Source organism: Oncorhynchus keta, chromosome 34 (genome assembly GCF_023373465.1).
Source record: "Oncorhynchus keta strain PuntledgeMale-10-30-2019 chromosome 34, Oket_V2, whole genome shotgun sequence".
In the NCBI taxonomy this organism is placed as follows: Eukaryota; Metazoa; Chordata; class Actinopteri; order Salmoniformes; family Salmonidae; genus Oncorhynchus; species Oncorhynchus keta.
In genome coordinates this window covers 17,311,410-17,338,043 of record NC_068454.1, presented here as the reverse complement: position 1 = coordinate 17,338,043, position 26,634 = coordinate 17,311,410, and the positions used below count along the sequence as shown (strand labels likewise).

The 26,634-nt window shown below is 44.6% G+C and overlaps 1 protein-coding gene across 1 annotated transcript in view; it reads left to right on the top strand.

Annotated features, from left to right (window-relative positions):
• Positions 1-26,634, top strand: part of LOC118366619 (unconventional myosin-XVI-like) — a 332,663-nt gene that overhangs the window by 273,680 nt on the left and 32,349 nt on the right. Inside the window, exons 29-35 of the mRNA XM_052493304.1 lie at positions 299-395; positions 467-728; positions 6,300-6,667; positions 6,786-8,084; positions 15,143-15,298; positions 20,281-20,366; positions 25,988-26,077. Coding sequence (XP_052349264.1) covers positions 299-395; positions 467-728; positions 6,300-6,667; positions 6,786-8,084; positions 15,143-15,298; positions 20,281-20,366; positions 25,988-26,035 — 2,316 coding nt within the window. The 3' untranslated portion in view covers positions 26,036-26,077. The remainder of the gene's footprint in view (positions 1-298; positions 396-466; positions 729-6,299; positions 6,668-6,785; positions 8,085-15,142; positions 15,299-20,280; positions 20,367-25,987; positions 26,078-26,634) is intronic.

Below are 26,634 nucleotides of genomic sequence, written 5' to 3'. Positions count from 1 at the left end.
CGGACTTATAGATATTTATATTACATGACTCAGAGTCCTCGTTATCAAGTATTCTGAGTTTCCACCCCTCGGTAATCCCCGCTCTCGTAACAGAGGGGTAGTGTGCTAATATAGCGCTGTGCCATGCCCGGGGATGGTTTGTGTGGAAGATAAGGTTGCTGATGTTCCCATTTTTGTAATAGTCAGCAAAAAGTGTCTCTTGATTTTCTCTCTCTCTCTCTCTCTCTCTCTCTCTCTCTCTCTCTCTCTCTCTCTCTCTCTCTGTCTCTCTCTCTCTCTCTCTCGCTCTCTCTCTCAGATGAGCAGCAGTAAGGTATTTCTGAGGTACTGGCAAGCTGACCAGCTCAATGACCGCTGCCACCAACTACACAGGAAGATCATCATCTGCCAGAAAGGTACAACAACTTGCATCCCCGTGTGTGTCTGTGTGTTATTAACCCCTCTCTTTCCCCCTATCCTCTGTCAGTGATACGTGGCTGGCTGGCTAGGCAGCGTGTGTGCCATAGACTGTCGTCCCAGCCGACTGAGGACTGCAGTATCCAGAGGTTCCTCCAGGGAGCAGAAGACCAGGGCCTGTGCACCTACGACCACCTGGTCATCCAGAACGCCTCTGACATCGCCCGCGAGAGCAACCACCAGTGCTGCCATGGCAACGGGTCACACAGCAACAGTCCGCCCCTCGGTGAGAGGCCCGAGCCAGTTGGCGAAGAGGAGGACACCCCCAAAAGGTAATAGACCACTGCTTTCGTAGAGAAGTCGCTCCTTGTGGTTTTGTGTTTCTCCTTTGATTTGAAGCTAATAGTATGATGTAATACAATGATAATGGATTGAATATAGACTATCTTGTGTGGCTGTAAGTAACTCACCCAATCCACCACAGATACTATAGAGATGTAGAGGTCACAAGGTGTATGTACAGTATGTGTACAGTGTGAGTATAGTGTGTGTACAGTGTGTGTACAGTGTGTGTGTGTCATGTCATGTGATGTGTGAGTTATGGTGTCATTGAGCCTGTGCTGGTTGGTGACTATAATTCCATATTATGATTGCTAGGATAATGAGTTAAACATCAGCATGTGTTAATGTTTCAGCACTGTCCCCAAGCCTACACTGGCCTATAGCTGCAGCGCATTCAAGGTTATCAAATCCAATCCAATTTTATTTGTCAAATGTGCTGAATATAAAAGGTGTAGACCTGAAATTCTTACTTACAATACCTTAACAAACAATGCTGTTCAAGAAATAAAGTTAAGAAAATATTTACTAAATTAATTCAAGTTAAAAGTTAAATCAAAAGTTAAACAGTAAAATAACAATATCGAGGCTATATACAGGGGGAACTGGTAACTAGTCAATAAGTGGGGTTACAGGTTAGTTGAGGTCATGTGTACATGTAGGTAAGAGTACAGGTTAGTTGAGGTAATGTGTACATGGAGGTAAGGGTACAGGTTAGTTGAGGTAATGTGTATATATAGGTAGGGGTACAGGTTAGTTGAGGTAATGTGTGTGTAACGGATGTGAAACGGCTAGCTTAGTTAGCGGTGGTGCGCGCTAAATAGCGTTTCAATCAGTGATGTCACTTGCTCTGAGACCTTAAAGTAGTGGTTCCCCTTGCTCTGCAAGGGCCGCAGCTTTTGTGGAGCGATGGGTAACGATGCTTCGTGGGTGACTGTTGTTGATGTGTGCATAGGGTACCTGGTTTGCGCCCGGGTCTGGGCGAGGGGATGGTCTAAAGTTATGCTGTTACATTGATGCTGTTGACCCGGATCATTGGTTGCTGCGGAAAAGGAGGAGATCAAAAGGGGGGTGAGTGTAACGGATGTGAAACGGCTAGCTAGTTAGCGGTGGTGCGCACTAAATAACGTTTCAATCGGTGAAGTCACTTGCTCTGAGACCTTGAAGTAGTAGTTCCCAGGCTTTTGTGGCCTCGGCTTTTGTGGAGCGATGAGTAACGATGCTTCGAGGGTGACTGTTGTTGATGTGTGCAGAGGGTCCCTGGTTCGTGCCCGTGTATGGGCGAGGGGACGGTCTAAAGTTATACTGTTACATGTGCATGTAGGTAATGGTAAAGGTTTAGTTGGGGTAATGTGTACATGTAGGTAGGGGTACAGGTTAGTTGAGATCATGTGTACATGTAGGTAGGGGTACAGGTTAGTTGAGGTAATGTGTATATGTGGTAATGTGTACATGTAGGTAGGGGTACAGGTTAGTTGAGGTCATGTGTACATGTAGGTAGGGGTACAGGTTAGTTGAGGTAATGTGTACATGTAGGTAAGGGTACAGGTTAGTTGAGGTAATGTGTACATGTAGGTAGGGGTACAGGTTAGTTGGTAGGGGTACAGGTTAGTTGAGGTAATGTGTACATTTATGTAGGGGTACAGGTTAGTTGAGGTAATGTGTACATGTAGGTAAGAGTACAGGTTAGTCGAGGTAATGTGTACATGTAGGTAGGGGTACAGGTTAGTTGAGAGTTGAGATCATGTGTACATGTAGGTAGGGGTACAGGTTAGTTGAGGTAATGTGTACATTTATGTAGGGGTACAGGTTAGTTGAGGTAATGTGTACATGTAGGTAAGAGTACAGGTTAGTTGAGGTAATGTGTACATGTAGGTAGGGGTACAGGTTAGTTGAGGTAATGTGTACATGTAGGTAAGAGTACAGGTTAGTTGAGGTAATGTGTACATGTAGGTAAGAGTACAGGTTAGTCGAGGTAATGTGTACATGTAGGTAAAGTGACTATAAATAGATAATAAACAGCAAGTAGCAGCTGTGTAAAATCATAGTCCAGAATGTTTACATGTACACACAAGTGTTGAAGAATATTTGACCGTTGCCTTTCATTTTTTTCGAATTCTCAGCACAATTTCTCCAACTGTTGCCGCAACTGTCAATGCATTCAAATAAATAGAGAACTCGTATCGGAGCCGCGTTGGTTGGGAATTGTGCGGAGGTGTGTGTTCAGGCTATGCGTCCCCCGGGGTGTGTATCTATGTCACAGTGAGACGTCAGACTATCCTTTCCTGGTGTCAGTGGACTTTGATTTACACTTTATATAGCTTGTAGTTGGCATGGCAACCATTGTTTGAATTGTAAGACGGGCCCAAAATGCTTTTCCAGTGTAGGGACTAAAGAATGAGAGAGGCTGTCATTTTAGAATGTATTCCTGTATTCCTTCTGACCATGCTAATCAGACAGAGATAAGCCTCCAATTGGCCAGAACAGCTGAAAGTCTGATTGTGTTTTAAAATGCAATTTAACATTGGGGGTGTACATCCTGCAGAGAGAGGAAACACAAAAACAGAGACCCACACATACACACAACACTCTTACCTGTACTTCTGTCCTTCATGTGCCCTTGTATGCTAACAGGACATCTGCTACTGGGACAGAGACTGGAAGATGGGGGCTTGGGAGGGAGATATTAAGAGGGGGAGGAGAGAGCAGGGAGGAGGGAGAAGGAAGGGAGGGAGATACAGAATGGAGAAGGGGTCGGGATGTCACTGGTAATCCCCCCTTTCCTTCATCCTCCTTCTCCTCCTTCCTCTCAAGAGTAATTTTCTCTCCCACACACACTAATACTGTCATCAGCATTAGGAGGGGTTAACAGGTGAGGAGGGGGTGTGTGGAGAGGGGGAGGGGATACGGGTGAAGGATGGTATGTGGAGAGGGGCATGGGGAATATGGATGAGGGAGGGTGTGTGGAGAGGGGGAGGGGATACGGGTGAAGGAGGGTGTGTGTAGAGGGGGAGGGGGATATGGGTGAAGGAGGGTGTGTGTAGAGGGGGAAGGGGAATATGGATGAGGGAGGGTGTGTGGAGAGGGGGAGGGGGATATGGGTGAAGGAGGGTGTGTAGAGGGGGAAGGGGAATATGGATGAGGGAGGGTGTGTGGAGAGGGGGAGGGGGGTATGGGTGAAGGAGGGTGTGTAGAGAGGGGGAAGGGGAATATGGATGAGGGAAGGTGTGTGTAGAGAGGTGGAAGGGGGATGTGGGTGTGTGTAGAGAGGTGGAAGGGGGATATGGGTGAGGGAGGGTGTGTGGGGATATGGGTGAAGGAGGGTGTGTGTAGAGAGGTGGAAGGGGGTATGGGTGAAGGAGGGTGTGTGTAGAGAGGTGGAAGGGGGATATGGGTGAAGGAGGGTGTGTGTAGAGAGGTGGAAGGGGGATATGGGTGAGGGAGGGTGTGTGTAGAGAGGTGGAAAGGGGATATGGGTGAAGGAGGGTGTGTGTAGAGAGGTGGAAGGGGGATATGGGTGAGGGAGGGTGTGTGTAGAGAGGTGGAAGGGGGATATGGGTGAGGGAGGGTGTGTGTAGAGAGGTGGAAGGGGGATATGGGTGAGGGAGGGTGTGTGTAGAGAGGTGGAAGGGGGATGTGGGTGAGGGAAGGTGTGTGTGTGTAGAGAGGTGGAAGGGAGATATGGGTGAGGGAGGGTGTGTGTAGAGAGGTGGAAGGGGGATGTGGGTGAGGGAGGGTGTGTGTAGAGAGGTGGAAGGGGGATATGGGTGAAGGAGGGTGTGTGTAGAGAGGTGGAAGGGGGATGTGGGTGAGGAGGGTGTGTGTAGAGAGGTGGAAGGGGGATATGGGTGAGGGAGGGTGTGTGTGTGTAGTAAGGTGGAAGGGGGATATGGGTGAAGGAGGGTGTGTGTAGAGAGGTGGAAGGGGGATATGGGTGAAGGAGGGTGTGTGTAGAGAGATGGAAGGGGGATATGGGTGAGGGAGGGTGTGTGTAGAGAGGTGGAAGGGGGATATGGGTGAGGGAGGGTGTGTGTGTGTAGAGAGGTGGAAGGGGGATGTGGGTGAGGGAGGGTGTGTGTAGAGAGGTGGAAGGGGGATGTGGGTGAGGGAGGGTGTGTGTGTGTAGAGAGGTGGAAGGGGGATATGGGTGAGGGAGGGTGTGTGTAGAGAGGTGGAAGGGGGATATGGGTGAGGGAGGGTGCGTGTAGAGAGGTGGAAGGGGGATGTGGGTGAGGGAGGGTGTGTGTGTGTAGAGAGGTGGAAGGGGGATATGGGTGAGGAGGGTGTGTGTAGAGAGGTGGAAGGGGGATATGGGTGAAGGAGGGTGTGTGTAGAGAGATGGAAGGGGGATATGGGTGAGGGAGGGTGTGTGTAGAGAGGTGGAAGGGGGATATGGGTGAAGGAGGGTGTGTGTAGAGAGGTGGAAGGGGGATATGGGTGAGGGAGGGTGTGTGTAGAGAGGTGGAAGGGGGATATGGGTGAAGGAGGGTGTGTGTAGACAGGTAGAAAGGGGATATGGGTGATGGAGATGGAGGTGGAGGGGTGGATGGTATTGTGTCTCTGGGATCGCTGTGGGAGTGTCCCATTCCAGATTACTACGCTACTCCCACTCTTACCAAAGTCAGTCAGAAACCTCTTCAGGCTATAAAGGCCCTCCATATACACACACATGCTATGTTATGTTATGTTATGTTATGTTATGTTATGTTATGTTATGTTATTCTACCCTCGTGGGGACCTAAAATTAATTTCCATTCAAAATCATATTTTCCCTAACCACTAACCCCTTATCTTTACCTTTTTCTAAACCTAACCACTACATTTAAAATAGCCTTTGTGCTCATGGGGACTTGGGAAATGTCTCCACGAGGTAGAATTTTCCTTGTTTCACTATCCTTGAGAGGACTCTTCTTCTGGGGACTTTTTAGTGATATAAGAACCAACCAACCCACACACACACACAGAGACACAAACACAGACACACCATCTCTCTCAACCTTTACAGACAAACACAACCCCCCCTCCACCTGGTCCAGAGGGACCAACAGATGGCTTCCTCCAGATTGGAGAAGGAAATATCAACCTACAGAGCAGAGTGAATATCATATTATCATATTACAGCAAGCCGATTAGACTTACACATTTAAAGCAGAAATAATCCATCGAGTTTCCACTCTTTATCCCCTGTATTGGCCTCTTTAGAATGCATGTGTTGCATGACAGATGATGCAGCCATACATTTGAGTGGAGTCTGTGGATGATATGATGGGAATAATTCAATTAATCTGGATTTGTAGATGGAAAGTAATTATCTTATTGTTGTTGCTCTCAAGGAAAATCCATCTTATTATGTTTGGTTGGAACCAGGATCAAATATCAACAGAAGGTGTGTTTGTCCATCATGAGGTTTAAAGGAGAGAGGGAGGAGGGATGGAGATAGGAAATAGAAATAGACAGAACGTGGGATGGAGAGGAAGAGAGTGATTTAGAGCAATAGAGAGAGAGAAAGACTTGTGGAAATGGGGAGAAAAATACTTTATTTCTCAATCTGATTTCCCATGTAGGGTTGTGGAGAAGAGGAGAAACCAAGATGGTTCTGTCAATGGGGGGAGCCGGAATATCCGCCACTTCCGCTCCAGCTCAGTGCCCATCCCCCTGGCTATAGAGAACTTGGTACATTCCAGCCATGGCCCATCCATCAGACCGGGCCTTCAACAGGCGGCCCATACCACTGAGGATGGGGGAGGCCTGGCATCACCACGGAAACAGCCTCCCCCTAAACCCAAGCGGGACCCCAGCACTCGTCTGAGTGCTTCCTACGAGGCGGTCAGTGCCGGACTGACCCTGGGACCCCCGAGAGAGAGCCCCACTCCTGAGGGCTATGGGTCCCCTGCAGGGAGCCCCCCCAAAACACAGCTGTCACCTACGGATGGTGCATATATACACCACAACACACCAACTATCATTACCTTAGCCTCTATGTAGCCCAAAACACAGCTGTCAGTGTGACTGTTGTGAACTGTTTCTCCTCTCATCTCTCCCCTCCCCAGCTCTGTCCAAGCCGCGACCCCACAGTGATGACTACACAACCATGAGGAAGGTGCCTCCTCCCAAGCCCAAGAGGAACCCCAACACCAAGCTCACTGGCTCCTATGAAGAGATCAACGCTGCCGGCTTTAACCTCCTCCAGCTCCGCCCCACTGATGTCAAACTGGCCCTGCTGTCCTGCACTGGAGGGCGAGGGGGTATGGGGTGTCTGAGAGGGCTGATACAGCGTGCAGCGTCTGTGGATGGCCCACAGGGGGCGAAACTGAGCCTGCACCATAACCAGGATGAGGAGGATGTGTACATAGAGATGGTGGGGGCTCAGGGCAGGAGTTACAGTCGGGGAGGGAGTTACCAGGACCCCCCCGACAGCCCCGAGCAGGGAGACACCGAGGCCGTCTACGAGGAAATGAAATACTTCCTGCCCGAGGAGGCGGGCCTTCCTGTGGGAGGGGCAGTTGCTGCGGCGAAGGCAGCTGGGAAGCTGGAGGCGTTAGGGTTGATGTTAGGTGGGTTAGGGTTGGGATTGTCTCCCTCTCAGAGTGGAGAGGGGAAGAGGGCAGGGCTGGGGGGTGTATCTACTACCATGGAGGCCCAAACATCTGCCGCCGGAGGAAACAGCAAGCCCCCTCATAGTAAAGAAGGAGGGTGTGACATCCCTGCACCATTCCCCAACCTGCTCACCCACCGCCCCCCTCTCCTGGTGTTCCCCCCCTCCCCTGTCACCTGTTCCCCTGCGTCTGACGAGTCGCCCCTCACCCCTCTGGAGGTGAAGAAGCTGCCTGTGTTTGAGTCCAACCTGAACTACGCCGGCCCAGACAGCCCCCTCTCACCTCAGTACTACCGCCAGCGCGCTGACTCCTCCCCCTCTCTTTCCATCCTCCTCCCAGACAAGCCCAATCCTCCCCTCACCCCTCCGCCTCCCCCTCCTCCCGCCAATACCCTGCCCCCCCCCTATCGCCCCCCCTCCCACTTTCCCTTCCCCCCAGAGTCCAGCATACTCTCCCTTACCCGGGCTGCTTCTATCACAGGTGGGGGTGGCTTGGACTCTCCCAAGCCCTCCTACGCCTCCTCCTCTCATAGGGCTGCGGGGGACAAGCCCCCTCCCTACTCTCCGGCCAAGTCCACCCGCCCAGAGCCGCGCCGTGCCCACTCCTGCTCATCCTCACCCCTGCTGTTCAACCCAGCCAACGGAAGACCTCTGACCAGCCCTCAGCCAGCCCTGGATGAGCTCAACACCCTGTTCAGCTCTGGACGCAGCCTGCTCAAGAAGACCACTACAGGACGCAAGATGAGGGAGGGAGGTGAGTCACAATGTAACACACACACATACACAGATGACCTTTACCTCTGTGAATTCCTTCACACACTATCTCATACACCCCCTGACCATGCACACACACACACACACACATTTGACCCAGACAACCCCAGAACTTTGTCTTTGTATGTCTTTGTGTGTCTTTGTGTGTGTGCACGTATGTGTGTGTGCGTGTGTGCAAGTGTGTGTTGCTACACTCTGAGGTGATGAAGACATGAATCCATCACAGCAGAGGCTAATTCCAAATAATGTATGCAGAGCAAAATACCGATACCTGCTAATTATAAAAATCCTAAAAAGTGCCTATTTCTACAACCACCTAAAAGGAAGCGATTCCCAAACCTTTCATAACAAAGCCATCACCTACAGAGAAATTAACTTGGAGAAGAGTCCCCTAAGCAAGCTGGTCCTGAGGCTCTGTTCACAAACACAAACAGACCCCACAGACCCCCAGAACAGCAACACAATTAGACCTAACCAAATCACGAGAAAACTAAAAGATAAATACTTAGCACATTGGAAAGAATTTACCAAAAAAACTGAGCAAACTGGAATGCTATTTGGCCCTAAACAGAGATTACACAGTGGCAGAATACCTGAACATAGTGACTGACCAAAACTTAAGGAAAGCTTTGACTATGCATAGACTCAGTGAGCATAGCCTTGCTATTGAGAAAAGCCGCCGTAGGCAGACCTGGCTCTCAAGAGAAGACAGAATGTGTGCACACTGTCCACAAAATGAGGTGTAACTTCCTAACCTCCTACCAAATGTATGACTATATTAGAGATACTTATTTCCCTCAAATTACACAGACCCACAAAGAATTTGAAAACAAACCCGATTTTGATGAACTCCGAAATGTGCCATCACAGCAGCAAGATTTGTGTCCTGTTGCCACGAGAAAAGGGCAACCAGTGAAGAACAAACACCAATTTTATGTTTATTTATTCTTCCCTTTTGTACTTTAACTATTTGCACATCGTTATAACACCGTACACAGCCATAATATAACATTTTAAATGTCTCTATTCCTTTAAAACATTTGTCAGTGTAATGTTTACTGTTCATTTTTATTTTTTATTTCACTTTTGTTTACTGTCTGTTTCTCTTGCTTTGGCAATGTAAACATATGTTTCCCATGCCAAAAAAAGCCTTTGAATTGAATTTAAATGAATTAATTTCAGGAGCGAGGAGGAGGAGGACAGAGGGTGATTTCCCTTCTTCAGATTGTGAAAGATATGTTACTCCGACATGTAATCACACTTGTCTTAATTAAGCGACAGGACGTCTCAGTTGAACGTGTAAAGCTTGCACGGCATGACACCCACCCACACACTGATGCTGATGCTACTGTACAGTACATTAGTGCAAACAATGAAAAATGATCTCAACCATTATCAAACTCTGATGTGATGTAGGATGAAATCTAACTAATAAATCAATGACAACACAATCACATAATCATGTCATCACAATGTATAAATCTGGTATTAAAACACCTTCTTTGGGTTAGATCATATGGAGTAACAAAGGGTAGATGAGCTAATATTAAACAGGTGTCTATAGGCATTGAGACACAAAGACTAGATTATGATTATCAGGTGTTAACTGCAGCTGGGGAGAGAGCCACTCTGTCATACGCAGGTACTCTCTCTACCAGACCCCAATCTAACCTCATATAAGATAATTCAAATCATTCATATAGACTCAGTCTCATCAGAGATATGATGTTTGCTGGGAATGTAACATCCAATACCACCTAAATATCACAGCTATATACCAATCATACCCCAGCTTGGAATATTCCATATCATTCTGGAACGGTACAGTAACAACATGATGGGAATTGATTTGGGGTTCCACGCCTCTGAAGGGGAACAGATGCTCCGGTCACAGCCGTGTCTTCCACTGATGATGTTAAGAGATGACTTTAGAAAGGCAATTTCACCAAATGTCACAACGCATGCAAGTCCCAGTTTAAATATGGCAGGGTGGAATCAGGCTGATAAATGGGACTCAGGTGTCCCTCGTCTCACTCTCCTATTTACACACACACACACTCACTCACTCACTCACTCACTCACTCACTCACTCACTCACTCACTCACTCACTCACTCACTCACTCACTTTACAGTACCCATATATATGTTTTGTAGCTCTATTTGTGTTTAGTACCTGTATAGTGCATGCAGAGCAGCATATGTAGGCCCCTTAGTACCAGTGAAGCAGGACCTCACCTTTGGAGAAGAAGAGCAGAAGTATGTATCACTCATATCAATGGAGGGTCAACACTAGAGCTGCACTAGGTCACAGTGTTCCAAAACATGTACGAGATCGATGGGTCTGTAGTGGCGCGGATCGAGAGCTTCAAGTTCCTTGGCGCACACAACACTAACGACATAACATGGTCCACACATACGCGAACAGCTGTGAAGGGGGCACGACAGCGCCTCATAAGACCGCTAAAAAGCCATTAGACCGCTAAATAGCCATAAGACTGCTAAATAGCCATAAGACCGCTAAATAGCCAAAAGACTGCTAAATAGCCATAAGACCGCTAAATAGCCATTAGACCGCTAAATAGCCATAAGACTGCTAAATAGCCATAAGACTGCTAAATAGCCATAAGACCGCTAAATAGGCATAAGACTGCTAAATAGCCATAAGACTGCTAAATAGCCATAAGACTGCTAAATAGCCAAAAGACTGCTAAATAGCCAAAAGACTGCTAAATAGCCATAAGACAAAATATGTATGCCTTTGAACAGAGTATGGTAGTAGGTGCCAGGTGCAGTGGTTTGAGTGTGTTAAGAACTGTAACGCTTCTGGGTTTTTCACACTCAACAGTTTCTTGTATGTATCAAGTATGGTCCAGCACCGAAAGGACATTCAGCCTTCTTGACACCACTGTGGAAAACATTGGAGTCAACATGAGCTAGCATCCCTGTGGAATGCGTTCAACACCTTGTAGAGCAACAAGCTCTCACGGTCTCACAGAATTAGAATTTCATCCATGTTTCTCAAAAGTCAAGATTCAAAGTTGTTCCAAATGACAAATTTCAAAGTACAGATTGATCTGGTATTGGTACTCCCTTTATATAGCTCCACATTGATCTGGTACTGGTATTCCCTGTACATCGCTCCACATTGATCTGGTACTGGTATTTCCTGTATATAGCTCCACATTGATCTGATACTGTTACTCCCTGTACAGAGCTCCTCATCGATCTGGTACTGGTATTCCCTGTATATATCTCCACATTGATCTGGTACTGGTACTCCCTGTAAATAGCTCCACATTGATCTGGTACTGGTATTCCCTGTATATAGCTCCACATTTATCTGGTACTGATAATCTCTGTATATAGCTCCACATCGATCTGGTACTGCTAATCTCTGTATATAGCTCCACATTGATCTGGTACTGGTAATCTCTGTATATAGCCCCACATTGATCTTGTACTTGTATTCCCTGTAAATAGCTCCACATTGATCTGGTACTGGTATTCCCTGTATATAGCTCCACATTTATCTGGTACTGATAATCTCTGTATATAGCTCCACATCGATCTGGTACTGGTAATCTCTGTATATAGCTCCACATCGATCTGGTACTGGTCATCTCTGTATATAGCTCCACATTGATCTGGTACTGGTAATCTCTGTATATAGCTCCACATTGATCTGGTACTTGTATTCCCTGTATATAGCTCCACATTGATCTGGTATTGGTAATCTCTGTAAATAGCTCCACATTGATCTGGTACTGGTAATCTCTGTAAATAGCTCCACATTGATCTGGTACTGGTATTCCCTTTATATAGCTCCACATTGATCTGGTACTGGTAATACCTGTATACAGCTCCACATTGATCTGGTACTGGTACTCCCTGTACATAGCTCCACATTGATCTGGTTCTGGTATTCCCTGTATATAGCTCCACATTGATCTGGTACTGGTAATCTCTGTATATAATCTCTGTATATACTGCATCATTTCACGGTTAAGTCTCCCCCGGTGTTTTCGGAATGTGATTAAATGGGTACAATGTGGCCTTACGTTGCCTATTACTGCATTGATTTAAAGAGACTGTTTCCTAAAATACATGTTCAAACACTTCCCTTCAACTCTAAATATGACATGAACACAAACAGTAACTGTTAGATCAGTTTGAAACATCATTCATTGTTAACACTCTTACACGAGAATACACACACTGTAGTCCCTCTCTCCTTCTCTCACCCTCTCTTACTTTCTCTCTCAATTCAATTTCAATTCAATTCCATTTCAATTTAAGGGGCTTTACTGACATGGGAAACATATGTTTACATTGAAAAGGAAAGTGAAATAGATAGTAAACGAAAGTTAAATAAACAATCAAAAATGAACAGTAAACGTTACACTCAGAAAAGTTCCAAAAGAGTAAATGCATTTCAATAGTCATTATGTCTATATACAGTGTTGTAACGATGTGCAAGTAGTTAAAGTACAAAAGGGAAAATAAATAAACATACAGTAAATATGGGTTGTATTTACGATGGTGTTCTTCACTGGTTGCCCTTTTCTTGTGGCAACTGGTCACACATCTTTCTGCTGTGATGGCACACTGTGTTTCACCCAATAGATATGGGAGTTTATCAAAATTGGATTTCCCACAAATTCTTTGTGGATCTGTGTAATCTGAGGGAAATATCTCTCTCTAATATGGTCATACATTTGGCAGGAGGTTAGGAAGTGCAGCTCACTTTCCACCTAATTTTGTGGACAGTGTGCACATAGCCTGTCTTCTGTTGAGATACAAGTCTGCCTACAGTGGCCATTCTCAATAGCAAGGCTATGCTCACTGAGTCTGTCTATAGTCAAAGCTTTCCTTAAGTTTGGGTCAGTCACAGTGGTCAGGTATTCTGCCACTGTGTACTCTCTGTTTAGGGCCAAATAGCATTCCAGTTTGCTCAGTTGTTTTGTTAATTCTTGCGGATGTGTCAAGTAATTATCTTTTAGTTTTCTCATGATTTGTTTGGGTCTAATTGTGTTGCTGTCCTGGGGCTCTGTGGGGTCTGTTTGTGTTTGTGAACAGAGCCACAGTACCCGCTTGCCTCGGGGACTCTTCTCCAGGTTCATTTCTCTGTAGGTGATGACTTTGTTATGGAAGGTTTGGGAATCGCTTCCCTTTAGGTGGTTGTAGAACTGAACAGTTCTTTCGTGGATTTTGATCATTAGTGACTATCGGCCTAATTCTGCTCTGCGTGCATTATTTGGTGTTTTTTACGTAGTACACAGAGGATGTTCCTCTCTCTCTTTCTATCTCCTCTCTTTCTTTCTATTTTCTCTCTCCTCTTTCTCTCTTTCTCTTTCTCTACCATGTCTCTCTCTCTCTCTCTTTCTCTCTCTTCGTATCTCTCTCTCTGTATCTCTTTCTCTCTGTATCTCTATATCTCTCTTTCTCTGTATCTCTCTCTCCCACTGTATCTCTCCCTCTCTGTATCTCTCTATTTCTCTGTATCTTTCTCTCTCTGTACATCTCTCTTTCTCTGATCTCTTTCTCATTCTCTATCAGTCTCTCTCTCTCTCTTTCTCTCTCTCTCTCCTCTCTCTTTCTCCTTCTCTCGCTCATCTCTCTTTTTCTCCTTCTCTCACTCGCCTCTCTCTCTTTCTCTCCTCTTTCTCCTTCTCTCTCTCTCACCTGTGACGCTCAGTCTCTTTTCCCTCTCTCCTCTCTCACCTCTCTCTCGCTCTCTCTATCTCTCTCCTCTCTCTCTCCTCTGTCCTGTCATTATTCATTCAAGTATATTAGCAGTGTGTAGGTTAATATAATATGAGATTAAATATTTATCACCGTAGTGGGGTATATCACTCTTCGTCACACTACGAAAGGGGAGATGACATGAGGACAGAACAGAGTGTAGCAGAGACATCCCACTGGGCACAGACATCAATTCATCATTGAAATGCTGTGGAAGCAACGTTGATTCAGCCAGTGTGTGCCCAGTGGGATACTTCTTAATCTAACTAAGTCATTGAGACAGGGCATTGAAGAGGGGCACTAACAGTAGTTTAAGAATATCCACCAGAATGCCAAGGGCCTTAAAACCCAGGGGTCTAGGGTAGAAACAGAAACACTCAGGCTGACGTGACACCTTCTTCCATCTCAATATCACATGCCTTGACATAGAATGACCAGCAATTGATGACTTGAATTGATGACTTGAATGGGGATGCCTTTTACTAGTTAGCATGCCTACACGCCAGAGGAGGCTGGTAGTCAGGGTCGTGAACAGCGAGATGCCACTGGGCTTAACGGGGCAGCCTGCTTCCGTTCCCTCCCTAGCACTAAATGGTTATCTGTGATACCTGATGCTCCGGGGTGGCCTGGGGGTTAGGGGAGGTATCAATGCCATGCCTGTGATGAGCAGCTGTTTCCCCCCAGCCTGCTTCTCCTGTGGGATACGGGAATGCCGCAGGGACGTCATGGGAATTCCCAACTTTAAACTTGAAGCTCCCTGAGGCATTCCCAGTTTTAAACTTGAAAATTAGCAGAGAACTGACTCTAGAAATGTACTTGTAGAGTATATTCTGTATTAAAACAATAGGTCCACAAAGAAACTAAATCAAAAAGGGTCATTTTGATGTATTCATATAAATTGTTTTAATGTTTAATAAATTAATGTTTAAAATTGTATTTCAGAATTGAGTGATGCTCCATATGTTAGAGCGTGCTATTAGGAATATAATGACACCAGGGTGTTGTCTGTATCGTGTAAGGTTCATAGGTCATAGGGTCTTACCGGAGGCAAATGTAGGTCTAAAAAGAGCCTAAAATTGCCACTTTAATCATGATATTCTCAAAACTGGTTTGTGTTACAAATGTAAAAAGACTTTCAAACATTCTTCATCCCAATGATGTCTCTATGTGAGAATTGCAAGAACAATCTGAGGTACCAAAAATATTTTTGGAACTAACAGTTTAACAATTCAATGTATGGAAACAAACTGATGGCAGTAACAGTGTGTGTGAGTGTGTTTGTCATCTCCTCCCAGGGTTCAACTCCAACATCAACCTGCCAGGGAGAGATGAGCACCCAGGCTCCACCCCCTCCTCCCCGTCTCCACAGCTACAGGACAAGAACGCCAACAACCACGCCCCCCACTCCCCAAGCCACACCCCCGTAGAGAATGGCAACCGGCTGTCTAATGGTAAGAGCTGAGGGAGGAGTTGGAGTCAGGTGAAGCGGTGAACGGTAGGATGTGAGGAGAAGGAGGAGGAGGAGGAGAAGGAGGAGGAGGGAAGGATGGTGAGAGGAGAACGATCCCAACGATTCCTTTGGTTCCTCCTCAGCTCCTCTCCTCTCCCTCATGATCAGTGAGGAGTGAAACGAATGGGTGGGATTCCCTTCGATATGGTTCTGTCACCTACATTAGCCTATCAAGGTCACATCAGCAAGGTTACAGCAGTGATCACACAGGGACACGAAGGGGACAATTTGACAGATAGTGACACATTCACATTCACTCTACACATTAAAGTGCAAAAAAGAGCATTTTAATTCCGGCAGCATCTTCTCCCAAGAGGATGATCCCCTAGGTCAGCTTGCTCTGCGGCTCACTAACAACATACAAACTAAAGACCATTCAAAAAACGGTTTCATTTCTAAAATCAAAAGCAAACAAATTGACTCCAAATTGAAAAACGGCGAGTTCCAGTTCATATAAGGAAATCAGTCAATTGAAATAAATAAAAAAGTCTCTAATCTATGGATTTCACATGACTGGCAATACAGATATGCATCTGTTGGTCAGATAACTTGTTTTTTTGAAGTAGGGGAGTAGATCAGAAAACCAGTCAGTTTCTGGTGTGACCACCATTTGCCTCATGCAGCGTGACACAATCTCCTTCTCATATAGTTGATCGGGCTGTTGATTGTTGATTGTGGAATGCTGTCCGAAGTTGCTGGATATTGGCGAGAACTGGAACACGCTGTCGTACACGTCGATCAAGAGCATCCCAAACATGCTCAATGGGTGACATTGAGCATGAGCATGTCAATGCGTGTCAGGTGAGTGTGCAGGCCATGGAAGAACTGCGACATTTTCAGCTTCCAGGAATTGTGTACAGATCCTTGCAACATGGGACTGTGCATTATCATGCTGAAACATGAGGTCATGGCGGCGGTAGATTGGCACGACAATGGGCCTCAGGATCTCATCACGGTATCTCTGTGCATTCAAATTGCCATTGATAAAATGCAATTGTGTTCGTTATCCGTATCTTATATCTGCCCATACCATAACCCAACCGCCACCATGGGGCACTCTGTTCACAACATAGACATCCGCAAACCGCTCTCCCACACGAGGCCGAACATGTAGTCTGAGGTTGTGAGGCCGGTTGGACATACTGCCAAATTCTCTAAAACAACATTGAAGGAGGCTTATGGTAGGGAAATTAATATTCAATTCTCTGGCAACAGCTCTGATGGACATTCCTGCAGTCAGCATTCCAATTCCACTCTCCCTCAAAACTTGAGATATCAGTGGCATTGTGTTGTGACAAAACTGCACATTTCAGAGTGGCCTTTTATTGTGAAATGATCTTGCTGTTTAATCAGCTTCTTGATATGCCACACTTGTCAGGTGGATGGATTATCGTGGCAAAGGAGAAATGCTCACTAACAAGAATGTAAACAAATTTGTGCACAACATTTTTGACAAATAAGCTTTTTGTTTGAATGGGATAATTCTGGGATCTTTGATTTCAGCTCATGAAACATGGGACACAACACTTTACATGTGTTTCTATTGTTGTTCAGTGACAAACTAAATTAAATGACAAACTAAACGTGATTGTTATTTAAATCCAACATTTACATTGGCAGAATATCTCAGCCGAACTAGATGTAAATAGAAGAAAACCCCTCTCCGAATACAGACTGAACGACCACATCAGAGAATATGGAGTCTGATTTACAGGATGGAGAAACTGAGATTCACTTACTGTATTCCTGCCCAAAACATGGCACCATAAGGGAAACATACTCCCCCGATTTGGAAAAATACTGTATATACCAAACTTTCACCAAATCCTTGATGGACATAAACTCCCCATTCTTCTTGGAGGGGAGCAACAGTCAACTAAGCTGGAAGCTAAATGTGTCACCCTGCACCACAACCAGAGAGAGAGAGATGGGATGGACTTTATGGTTGTTGTGTTTTTGTTTTGTTTCTGCTCTCTTTAAGTTTGTTTCCTTAATTAATCATTTTTACTTTCTGTCTGGAATAACAGACATTTAATTTACATTTTAAATAATACATCAACAAACATGTAATACACACATACACACACTCCTACATGCAAACACACACTCCTACATGCAAACACACACTCCTACATGCAAACACACACTCCTACATGCAAACACACACTCCTACATGCAAACACACACTCCTACATGCAAACACACACTCCTACATGCAAACACACACTCCTACATGCAAACACACACTTATATCAATCCATTTGCACACACGTCTGTGTGCACACGCACACACACAAAAACGCACACACACCCGCACACTCACAAACACACACGCACACACACACACACTACTGACACTTGTATGCACACCGACATTCCATAGATGATGTCAATGTATCCCATTGTGCCTATCCAATGTTCTTACACACATTCACTGCATAATCTCACTGTACCGATATATATACAGGATATACTGTAAATATTATCTTATTTTTATTACCAAAGTAAAATGCTTTTAAGATATAATATTAAAATCACTTTTTGCATTTATACATTTTATTTCTATACATAAAAAAAACATTCTAAAATATACAGTGCCTTTAGAAACTATTCAGACCCCTTGACATTTTCCACATTTTGTTATGTTACAGCCTTGTATTAAATATGTATTAAATATAGGTATTAAATATTAAATCAATTAATGTATTAAATATATTTTTTTCCTCATCAATCTATACACTATACCTGTAATGGCGTTCTTCTATCTCCTCCTCTGATGAAGAGGTAGAACAAGGATCGGACCAAAATGCAGCGTGATGGTGATTCATGATATATTTTAATGAAGGAAAAAACAATACAAGCGGAAACTACAAAATAATGAAAAGTGAAAACCGAAACAGCCCTATCTGGTGCAAACACAAAGACTGGAACAATCACCCACGAAAACACTCACAGAATATGGCTGCCTAAATATGGCTCCCAATCAGAGACAACGAAAATCACCTGACTCTGATTGAGAACCGCCTCAGGCAGCCATAGACTAATTAGACACTCCACAAAACCCCAAGACAAAAAACACACCACAATAACCCATGTCACACCCTGGCCTGACCAAATAAATAAAGAAAACACAAAATACTAAGACCAAGGCGTGACAATACCCTATAATGACAAAGCAATGACAAGTTTTGTAAATTTTTTTCAAATTAAAAATAAATAAATAAACGAAAATATGACATTAACATAAGTATTCAGACCCTTTGCTCAGTACTTTCTTGAAGCACCTTTGGCAGCGACTACAGCCTCCAGTCTTCTTGGATATGACGCTACAAGCTTGGCACACCTGTATTTGGAAACTTTCTCCCATCCCTCTCTACAGACCCTCTCAAGTTTTGTAAGGTTGGAGGGGGAATGTTGCTGAACAGCTATTTTCAGGTCTCTCCAGAGATCTTTGATCGGGTTTATGTCCGGGCTCTGGCTGGGCCACTCAAGGACATTCAGAGATCTTTGATCGGGTTCAAGTCCGGGCTCTGGCTGGGCCACTCAAGGACATTCAGAGATCTTTGATCGGGTTCAAGTCCGGGCTCTGGCTGGGCCACTCAAGGATGTCCAGAGACTTGTCGCCTCTCCTGGGTTGTCTTGGCTGTGTGCTTAGGGTGGTTGTCCTGTTGGAAGGTGAACCTTCGCCCCAGTCTGAGGTCCTGAGCTCTCTGGAGCAGGTCTGTACTTTGCTCGGTTCATCTTTGCCTCGATCCTGACTAGTCTCCCAGTCCCTGCCACTGACAAACATCCCCACAGTAAGATGTTGCCAACACCATTCTTCACCGTAGGGATGGTGCCAGTTTCCTTCAGACGTGACGATTGGCATTCAGGCCATCTTGGTTTCATTAGAACAGAGAATCTTGTTTCTCATGGTCTGAGAGTCTTTAGATGCCTTTTGGAAAACTCAGGCTGTCATGTGCCTTTTACTGAGGAGTGGCTTCTGTCTGGCCACTCTACCATAAAGGCCTGATTAGCGGGGTGCTGCAGAGATGGTTGTCATTCTGGAAGGTTCACAGAGGAACTCTAGAGCTCTGTCAGAGTGTCCATTGGGTTCTTGGTCTCCTCCCTGACCAAGGCCCTTCTCCCCCGATGGCTCAGTTTGGCAGCCAGGTCTAGCAAGAGTGTTGCTGGTTCCCACCTTCTTCCATTTAAGAATGATGGAGGCCACTGTGTTCTTGGGGACCTTCAATGCTGCAGAAAAGTGTTGGTACTCTTTCCCAGATCTGTGCCTCGACACGATAATAGACAGGAGGTAATACATGATATATAATAGACAATAGACAGGAGGTAATACATGAAAGATAAAAGACAATAGACAGGAGATAATAGATGATAGATAATAGACAATAGACAGGAGTAATATATGATAGATAATAGACAATAGACAGGAGGTAATACATGATAGATAATAGACAATAGACAGGAGATAACCGATGATAGATAATAGACAATAGACAGGAGATAATATATGATAGATAATAGACAATAGACAGGAGTAATATATGATAGATCATAGACAATAGACAGGAGGTAATACATGATATATAATAGACAATAGACAGGAGATAATAGATTATATATAATAGACAATAGACAGGAGGTAATACACGATAAAAGACACTAGATAGGAGTAATATATGATAGATAATACATGATTTGATCCAGAAGCTGAGTGGGATTCCAGTATTACAGTGAAAGGGTGGAAGTGACAGAGTACTCTCCTCTCCTCCACTGCAATGCTGTTTCCTGCCTCAGGTACTCTGTCTATCCCATCTCTCCACTTCTGTCTTTCATAGTGGCTTCACTGACTGATGGCTTTCTCTCGTGTGTGTGTGTGTGTGTATATTTTTAACTTTATTTTTTAAATATTATTTTTTTCAGGTTCAATGGAAGATGAGGGTCACATCAAGTCAAACTCCTCCAGCTCATCGTCTCTGCACAGACATATGGACAGACATCACACCCAGGTAAACACACACTCAATCTCCCCCTTACTGTGCTGATGGTTAGAGTAGCCCTGTCCCTCTGTTGTGTAAACTGGTTTCGATCAGGTTGCCCAACATCCCCTTTTTAAACACAGAATTCTTTTCAAGGTTTTCTCTCTGTGAATATGCTGCCATTTTAGCACTGCTCCTTTTATTTTGGCGGGTGACACACACACTCGGGATTTATGTTTGGCATGCTCTTCTGTTTTGGGTGTTGTTGTGTTTTCAGTAGGACTAACAGTGCTGGTATTGAGCGTTTCATTTCAATTGTGACATGTGAGCTTCTCCTAGTTCCAAAGACACTCAATGCTTGTGGTCTATGGTTACAGGATTGGATTTAATGCCCCCCACACACCTATACACACTCACACACACACACACACACATATCTGCATCATATGAGACGGATCAAGCGGAAACCATGAATCGTCTTGACAGACCGAGAGTACATCTCTGTTGATAAACACACACACCTGCGCTCTGAGCTTTAATAATTCAAACAGGGCATGAAATATTCACCAGGACAGAATCACCCTTTCTCCTAGAGACGCAACACCAATAACACCTCGGCAGCAAACGAGATAAAACCCTACACCCTGATACCAGATCCTGGACTAACTCTCTCCTCTACCACCATAACTCTCCCTAACCATTTCTCTCAACCTGGACTGAGGGGTAGACGTAACATAGTAAATGTAAATCCAGTACACTCCATTTAGTATGATATATAACGTTTCGTATGGTATGTATTAATTTGTGGATGTTCATAATTAATTTCATATGATATGTTATGAATTACAATTCGTATGATACGTTATGAATTGCAATTCGTACAATATGTTATGAATTTGCTAAACATGTAATATGTTACAATTCCAATTTATTGTGGCTAGTGTTAGCTAGGTGGTTAGGTGGATAATGCTAACTTTAGCTAGGTGGCTAACGTTAGCTAGGTTAGGGGTTAGAGTTAGGAGAAGGGTTAGCTAACATGCTAAATAGTTGCAAAATACATTGCCTTGGAAAAGTCTTCAACCCCCTTGGTGTTTTTCCTATTTTGTTGCATTACAACCTGTAATTTAAATGGATTTTTAGCTAGATTTCATGTAATGGACATACATAAAATAGTCAAAATTGGTTTAAAAAACTTGTTTAAAAGAATGTTTAAAAAAATTAAGAACTGAAAAGGGGTGCGTGCATATGTATTCCAAATCAAATCAAAGTTTATTTGTCACGTGCGCCGAATACAACAGGTGTAAACCTTACAGTGAAATGCTTACTTACAGGCTCTAACCAGTGGTGCCAAAAAAAGATTGTCTGTGTGTGTGTGTGTGTGTGTGTGTGTGTGTGTGTGTGTGTGTGTGTGTGTGTGTGTGTGTGTGTGTGTGTGTGTGTGTGTGTGTGTGTGTGTGTGTGTGTGTGTGTGTGTGTGTGTGTGTGTGTGGGTAAGGAAATAAATAAAACAACAGTAAAAAGACATTTGAAAAAGGAGTAGCAAGGCTATATACAGACACCTGTTAGTCAGGCTTATTGAGGTAGTATGTACATGTAGGTATCGTTAAAGTGACTGTGCACATATGTGTACTCGTCCTGGTAATCTGTCTGGCAGCCTTGTGTATGTTGACCTGTTTAAAGGTCTTACTCATGTCGGCTATGGAGGGAGTGATCACACAGTTGTCCGGAACAGCTGATGCTCTCATGCATGCCTCAGTGTTGCTTGCCTCGAAGCGAGCATAGAAGTGATTTAGCTCGTCTGGTAGGCTCGTGTCACTGGACAGCTCGCGGCTGTGCTTCCCTTTGTAGTCTATAATAGTTTGCAAGCTCTGCCACATCCGACGAGCGTTGGAACCGGTGTAGTATGATTCAATCTTAGCCCTGCATTGACGCTTTGCCTGTTTGATGGTTCCTCGCAGGGCAGAGTGGGATTTCTTGTAAGCTTCTGGGTTAGAGTCCCACACCTTGACAGCGGCAGCTCTACCCTTTAGCTCAGTGCGAATGTTGCCTGTAATCCATGGCTTCTGGTTGGGGTATGTACGTACAGTCACTGTGGGGGGTGTCCTCAATGCACTTATTGATAAAGCCAGTGACTGATGTGGTGTATTCCTCAATGTCATTGGAAGAATCCCTGAACATGTTCCAGTCTGTGATAGCAAAGCAGTCCTGTAGTTTAGCATCTGCTTCATCTGACCATTTTTTTATATACCGAGTCACTGGTGCTTCCTGCTTTAATTTTTGCTTGTAAGCGGGAATCAGGAAGATAGAGTTGTGGTCGGATTTACCAAATGGGGGGCGAGGGAGGCATCTCTGTGTGTGGAGTACAGGTGATATAGAATTTTTCCCCCTCTGGTTGCACATTTAACATGTTGGTAGAGATTTGGTAGAACTGATTTAAGTTTCCCTGCATTAAAGTCTCAGGCCACTAGGAGCGCTGCCTCTGGGTGAGTGGGTTCCTGTTTTCTTATTTCCATATACAGCTGACTAAGTGCGGTCTTAGTGCCAGCATCTGTCTGTGGTGGTAAATAAACAGCCAAGAAAAGTATAGCTGAGAACTCTCTAGGCAAGTAGTGTGGCCTGTAGTTTATCACAATCTACTCAACTTCAGGCGAGCAAAATCTAGAGACTTCCTTAGATTTCGTGCACCAGCTGTTGTTTACAAATATGCACAGACCCCCCCCATCTTACCGGAGTGTGCGGTTCTCTCCTGCCGGTGCAGAGTGTATCCCGCCGGTACAGAGTGTATCCATGTCGCCATTCAGCCACGATTCCGTGAAGCATAGGATATTACAGATTTTGATGTCCCGTTGGTAGGATATTCGGGATCTTACCTCATCTAGTTTATTGTCCAATGATTTCACGTTGGCGAGTAATATTGACGGTAGCGGCAGCTTTCCTTCACCCCCTTTGCTATGAAGCTCCTAAATAAGATCTGGTGCAACCGATTAACTTCAGAAGTCACATAATTAGTTAAATAATGTCCACCTTTGTGCAATCTAAGTGTCACATGATCTGCTACATGATCTCAGTATATTTACACCTGTTCTGAAAGGCCCCAGAGTCTGCAACACCACTAAGCAAGGGGCACCATGAAGACCAAGGGGCTCTCCAAACAGGTCAAGGACAAACTTGTGCAGATCAGGGTTGGTTTATTAAGAGATGGCCGCCCACCAAAACTCACGGACCAGGCAAAGAGAGCATTACTCAGAGAGGCAACAAAGAGACCAAAGATAACCCTGAAGGAGCTGCAAAGCTCCACAGTGGAAATTGGAGTATCTGTCCATAGGACCACTTTAAGCCATACACACGTTAAACCATACAAAAAGCCATTGCTTAAAGAAAAAAAATAAGCAAACGTGTTTGGTGTTCGCCAAAAGGCATATGGGAGACTCCCCAAACATATGGAAGAAGGTACTCTGGTCAGATGAGACTAAAAATGAGCCGCAAACATAACACCTCTCATCACCCCAAGAATACCATCCCCACAGTGAAGCATGGTGTTGGCAGCATCATGCTGTTGGGATGTTTTTATTTGGCAGGGATTGAGGAACTGGTCAGAATTGAAGGAATGATGGTTGGAGCTAAATATTGGGAAATTCTTGAGGGAAACCTGTTTCAGTCTTCCAGAGATTTGAGACTGGGGCAGAGGTTAACCTTCCAGCAGGACAATGACCCTAAGCATACTGCTAAAGCAACACTCGAGTGGTTTAAGGGGAAACGTTTAAATGTCTTGGAATGGATGAGTCAAAGCCCAGACCTAAATCCAATTGAGAATCTGTGGTATGACTTAAAGATTGTTGTACACCAGTGGAACCCATCAGCATTGAAGGAGCTGGAGCAGTTTTGCCTTGAAGAATGGGCAAAAATCCCAGTGGCCAGCTTATAGAGACATACCCCAAGATACTTGCAGCTGTATTTGCTGCAAAAGGTGGCTCTGCAAAGTATTGACTTTGGGTTGGTGAATAGTTATGCACTCTCAAGTTTTCCATTTTTTTTGTCTTATTTCTTGTTTGCTACACGATAAAACATATTTTGCATCTTCAAAATGGTGGGATGTGGTGTAAATCAAATTATACAAACCCCCCCAAAAATCTATTTTCATTCCAGGTTGTAAGGCAACAAATTAGGAAAAATACCAAGGGGTGTGAATATTTTCGCAAGCCACTGTAGCTAAAAAGTAGTTAGCACAGTTGCTAATTAGCTAAAATCCTAAAGTTTTCTGTGATGAGATTCAAACATTCAACCTTTGCATTGCTAGATGTTTGCGTTATATTCCCACCCATCCACCCTGACCAACAACCTTACTTTAGTTTTGCCTTAAGTAACTTTCTGTCTTATGTAACCATACCAAACGTAATATATCATACCAATTTGAGTGTCCCAGATTTACGTTTTCTATGTTACGTCTACTCTATGAGAACAGGCTGTTTCTCTAAACCAACACACACACACCACCACAAACTAGTGGAGGACCCATGTCAAGGCTAAGAGATGTTGATGACCATGTAAACCAGAGTTTTCCTGGTCTGGATACATGTTTATCAAATATTCCTGGCTCCACATAACCCTCAGCTATGTAACTGTCCTCTTCCATTGACTTCTCTCATAGCCACTGTCAAATCCATTGGCTGGTGTAGAGCAGAACTCAAGTCATAATGACAACAGGAACATATTAATTTAATATTATGGTCAAAGCAGGAATCAGGACAGGATATTTGCTCTTTTGTCTGATTTCCTTTGACATTACCCGTCTCAAACTGTCCTGGTCAGGAGATTACAGGATGCATCCGCTCCTCATTGATCCACATTGTTAAAACACAATTAAAATCCTTCTACATAATTATTGATTGGATCTGATAGGGATTGAGATGTGAGTCAAGACGAGGTGCATGTAGCAATGAAGCGAACAAGAACTTCCTAGCGGCATTCTGACCGGCTCAGGGCACAGTATTCCCATTAGATTCCCATGAACGCTGAGGAGGTACATGGTGATCTCGTTCCCTGGGTTAGCTAATGGAGAATCCATGCTATATTCATTACAGAGACATACACAGAGCTAATGTTCCTGAAAAGGCCGGAATGCCACCTGTCTTGTGTAAGAGAGGGTTGTGAGTTTTGTCTGGCTGAGACACACAGGGGCGATCACAGAGTTGGAGCTTCTTAGTGTGTAGTGTAAAATGCTGATGTTCCAGCACATTCTGACAGGTCTAGCTATTCTTACTCTGGCTTACAACAGCCCCTGACAGAGTAGCTCTCTCTAGACAGGTTCATTCTGAATCAGTCCTCTCTTTCACTTTCTATAAAGATGTGCTCTCTCCTTCTCCAAATGTTTAATTTGTCTATCTGACATGGTATAATGTGGAGAAGGCATTCCCTTTTGTTTTCCTGTGCCAGCGATGGCATATTTTAGGCTACAGAATCCACTGAAGCATTCCATGACACCGACATTTAATATTGAAAGAATACGGTATGCATTCAGCATATGTCAGGTTTCATACAGTGCTTATTGCTCAAACTGTATGTCCTTAATGGTTCTTTGACCCCATTGACTCTGGAGTGTATTTGTGTATCTCTCTCTCTCTCTTTCTCTCCCTCTCTTTATCTTCTTCCAGAGGGGTCATCTCAACTTCTCACCCTTCGGTGCAGGGGCTGCGCTCTAAGGCAAGGGGGCGCTGGGAGCACCCCTCACGTTTAGGGCCTAGGTGAGTGTCGTCATCTGTATCGTACCCTACCTCGCTGCTCTCCCTTCCTCTCCTTTGAGCACTTCCTCTTTCTGTTGTATCCTTCTTGTATCCTGTCACCCTGCTCCCAAGTAAAGTTGCCCGTAACCACAGATCTAGGATCAGATTATCATCCCTGTAACCCTAACCTTAACCATTAGGAGGGGATGTGCGAGTATAATGGGCAACATCATCCTACTCTGTTCCACTTATTGCTCAAAAAGGAAACTGCAGTTCTGGGTTTGACTCTGAGCTTGACTCTCTGGTCTGACATTCAGCTAGGTTATGTGTCAAACTCATTCCACAGAGGGCCGAGTATTTGCAGGTTTTTGCTCCTCCCTTGGACTTGATTGATGAATTAAGTTCACTGGTTAGTAAGAAACTCCCTCACCTGGTTGTCTACATCTTAATTAAAAGGAAAATCCAAAAACCAGCAGACTCTAGAACATGCAGATTCCCCGCCATGTTGTGGAGTCAGTAAAAGTCAGAAATAGCATTATAAATATTCACTTACCTTTGATGATCTTCATCAGAATGCA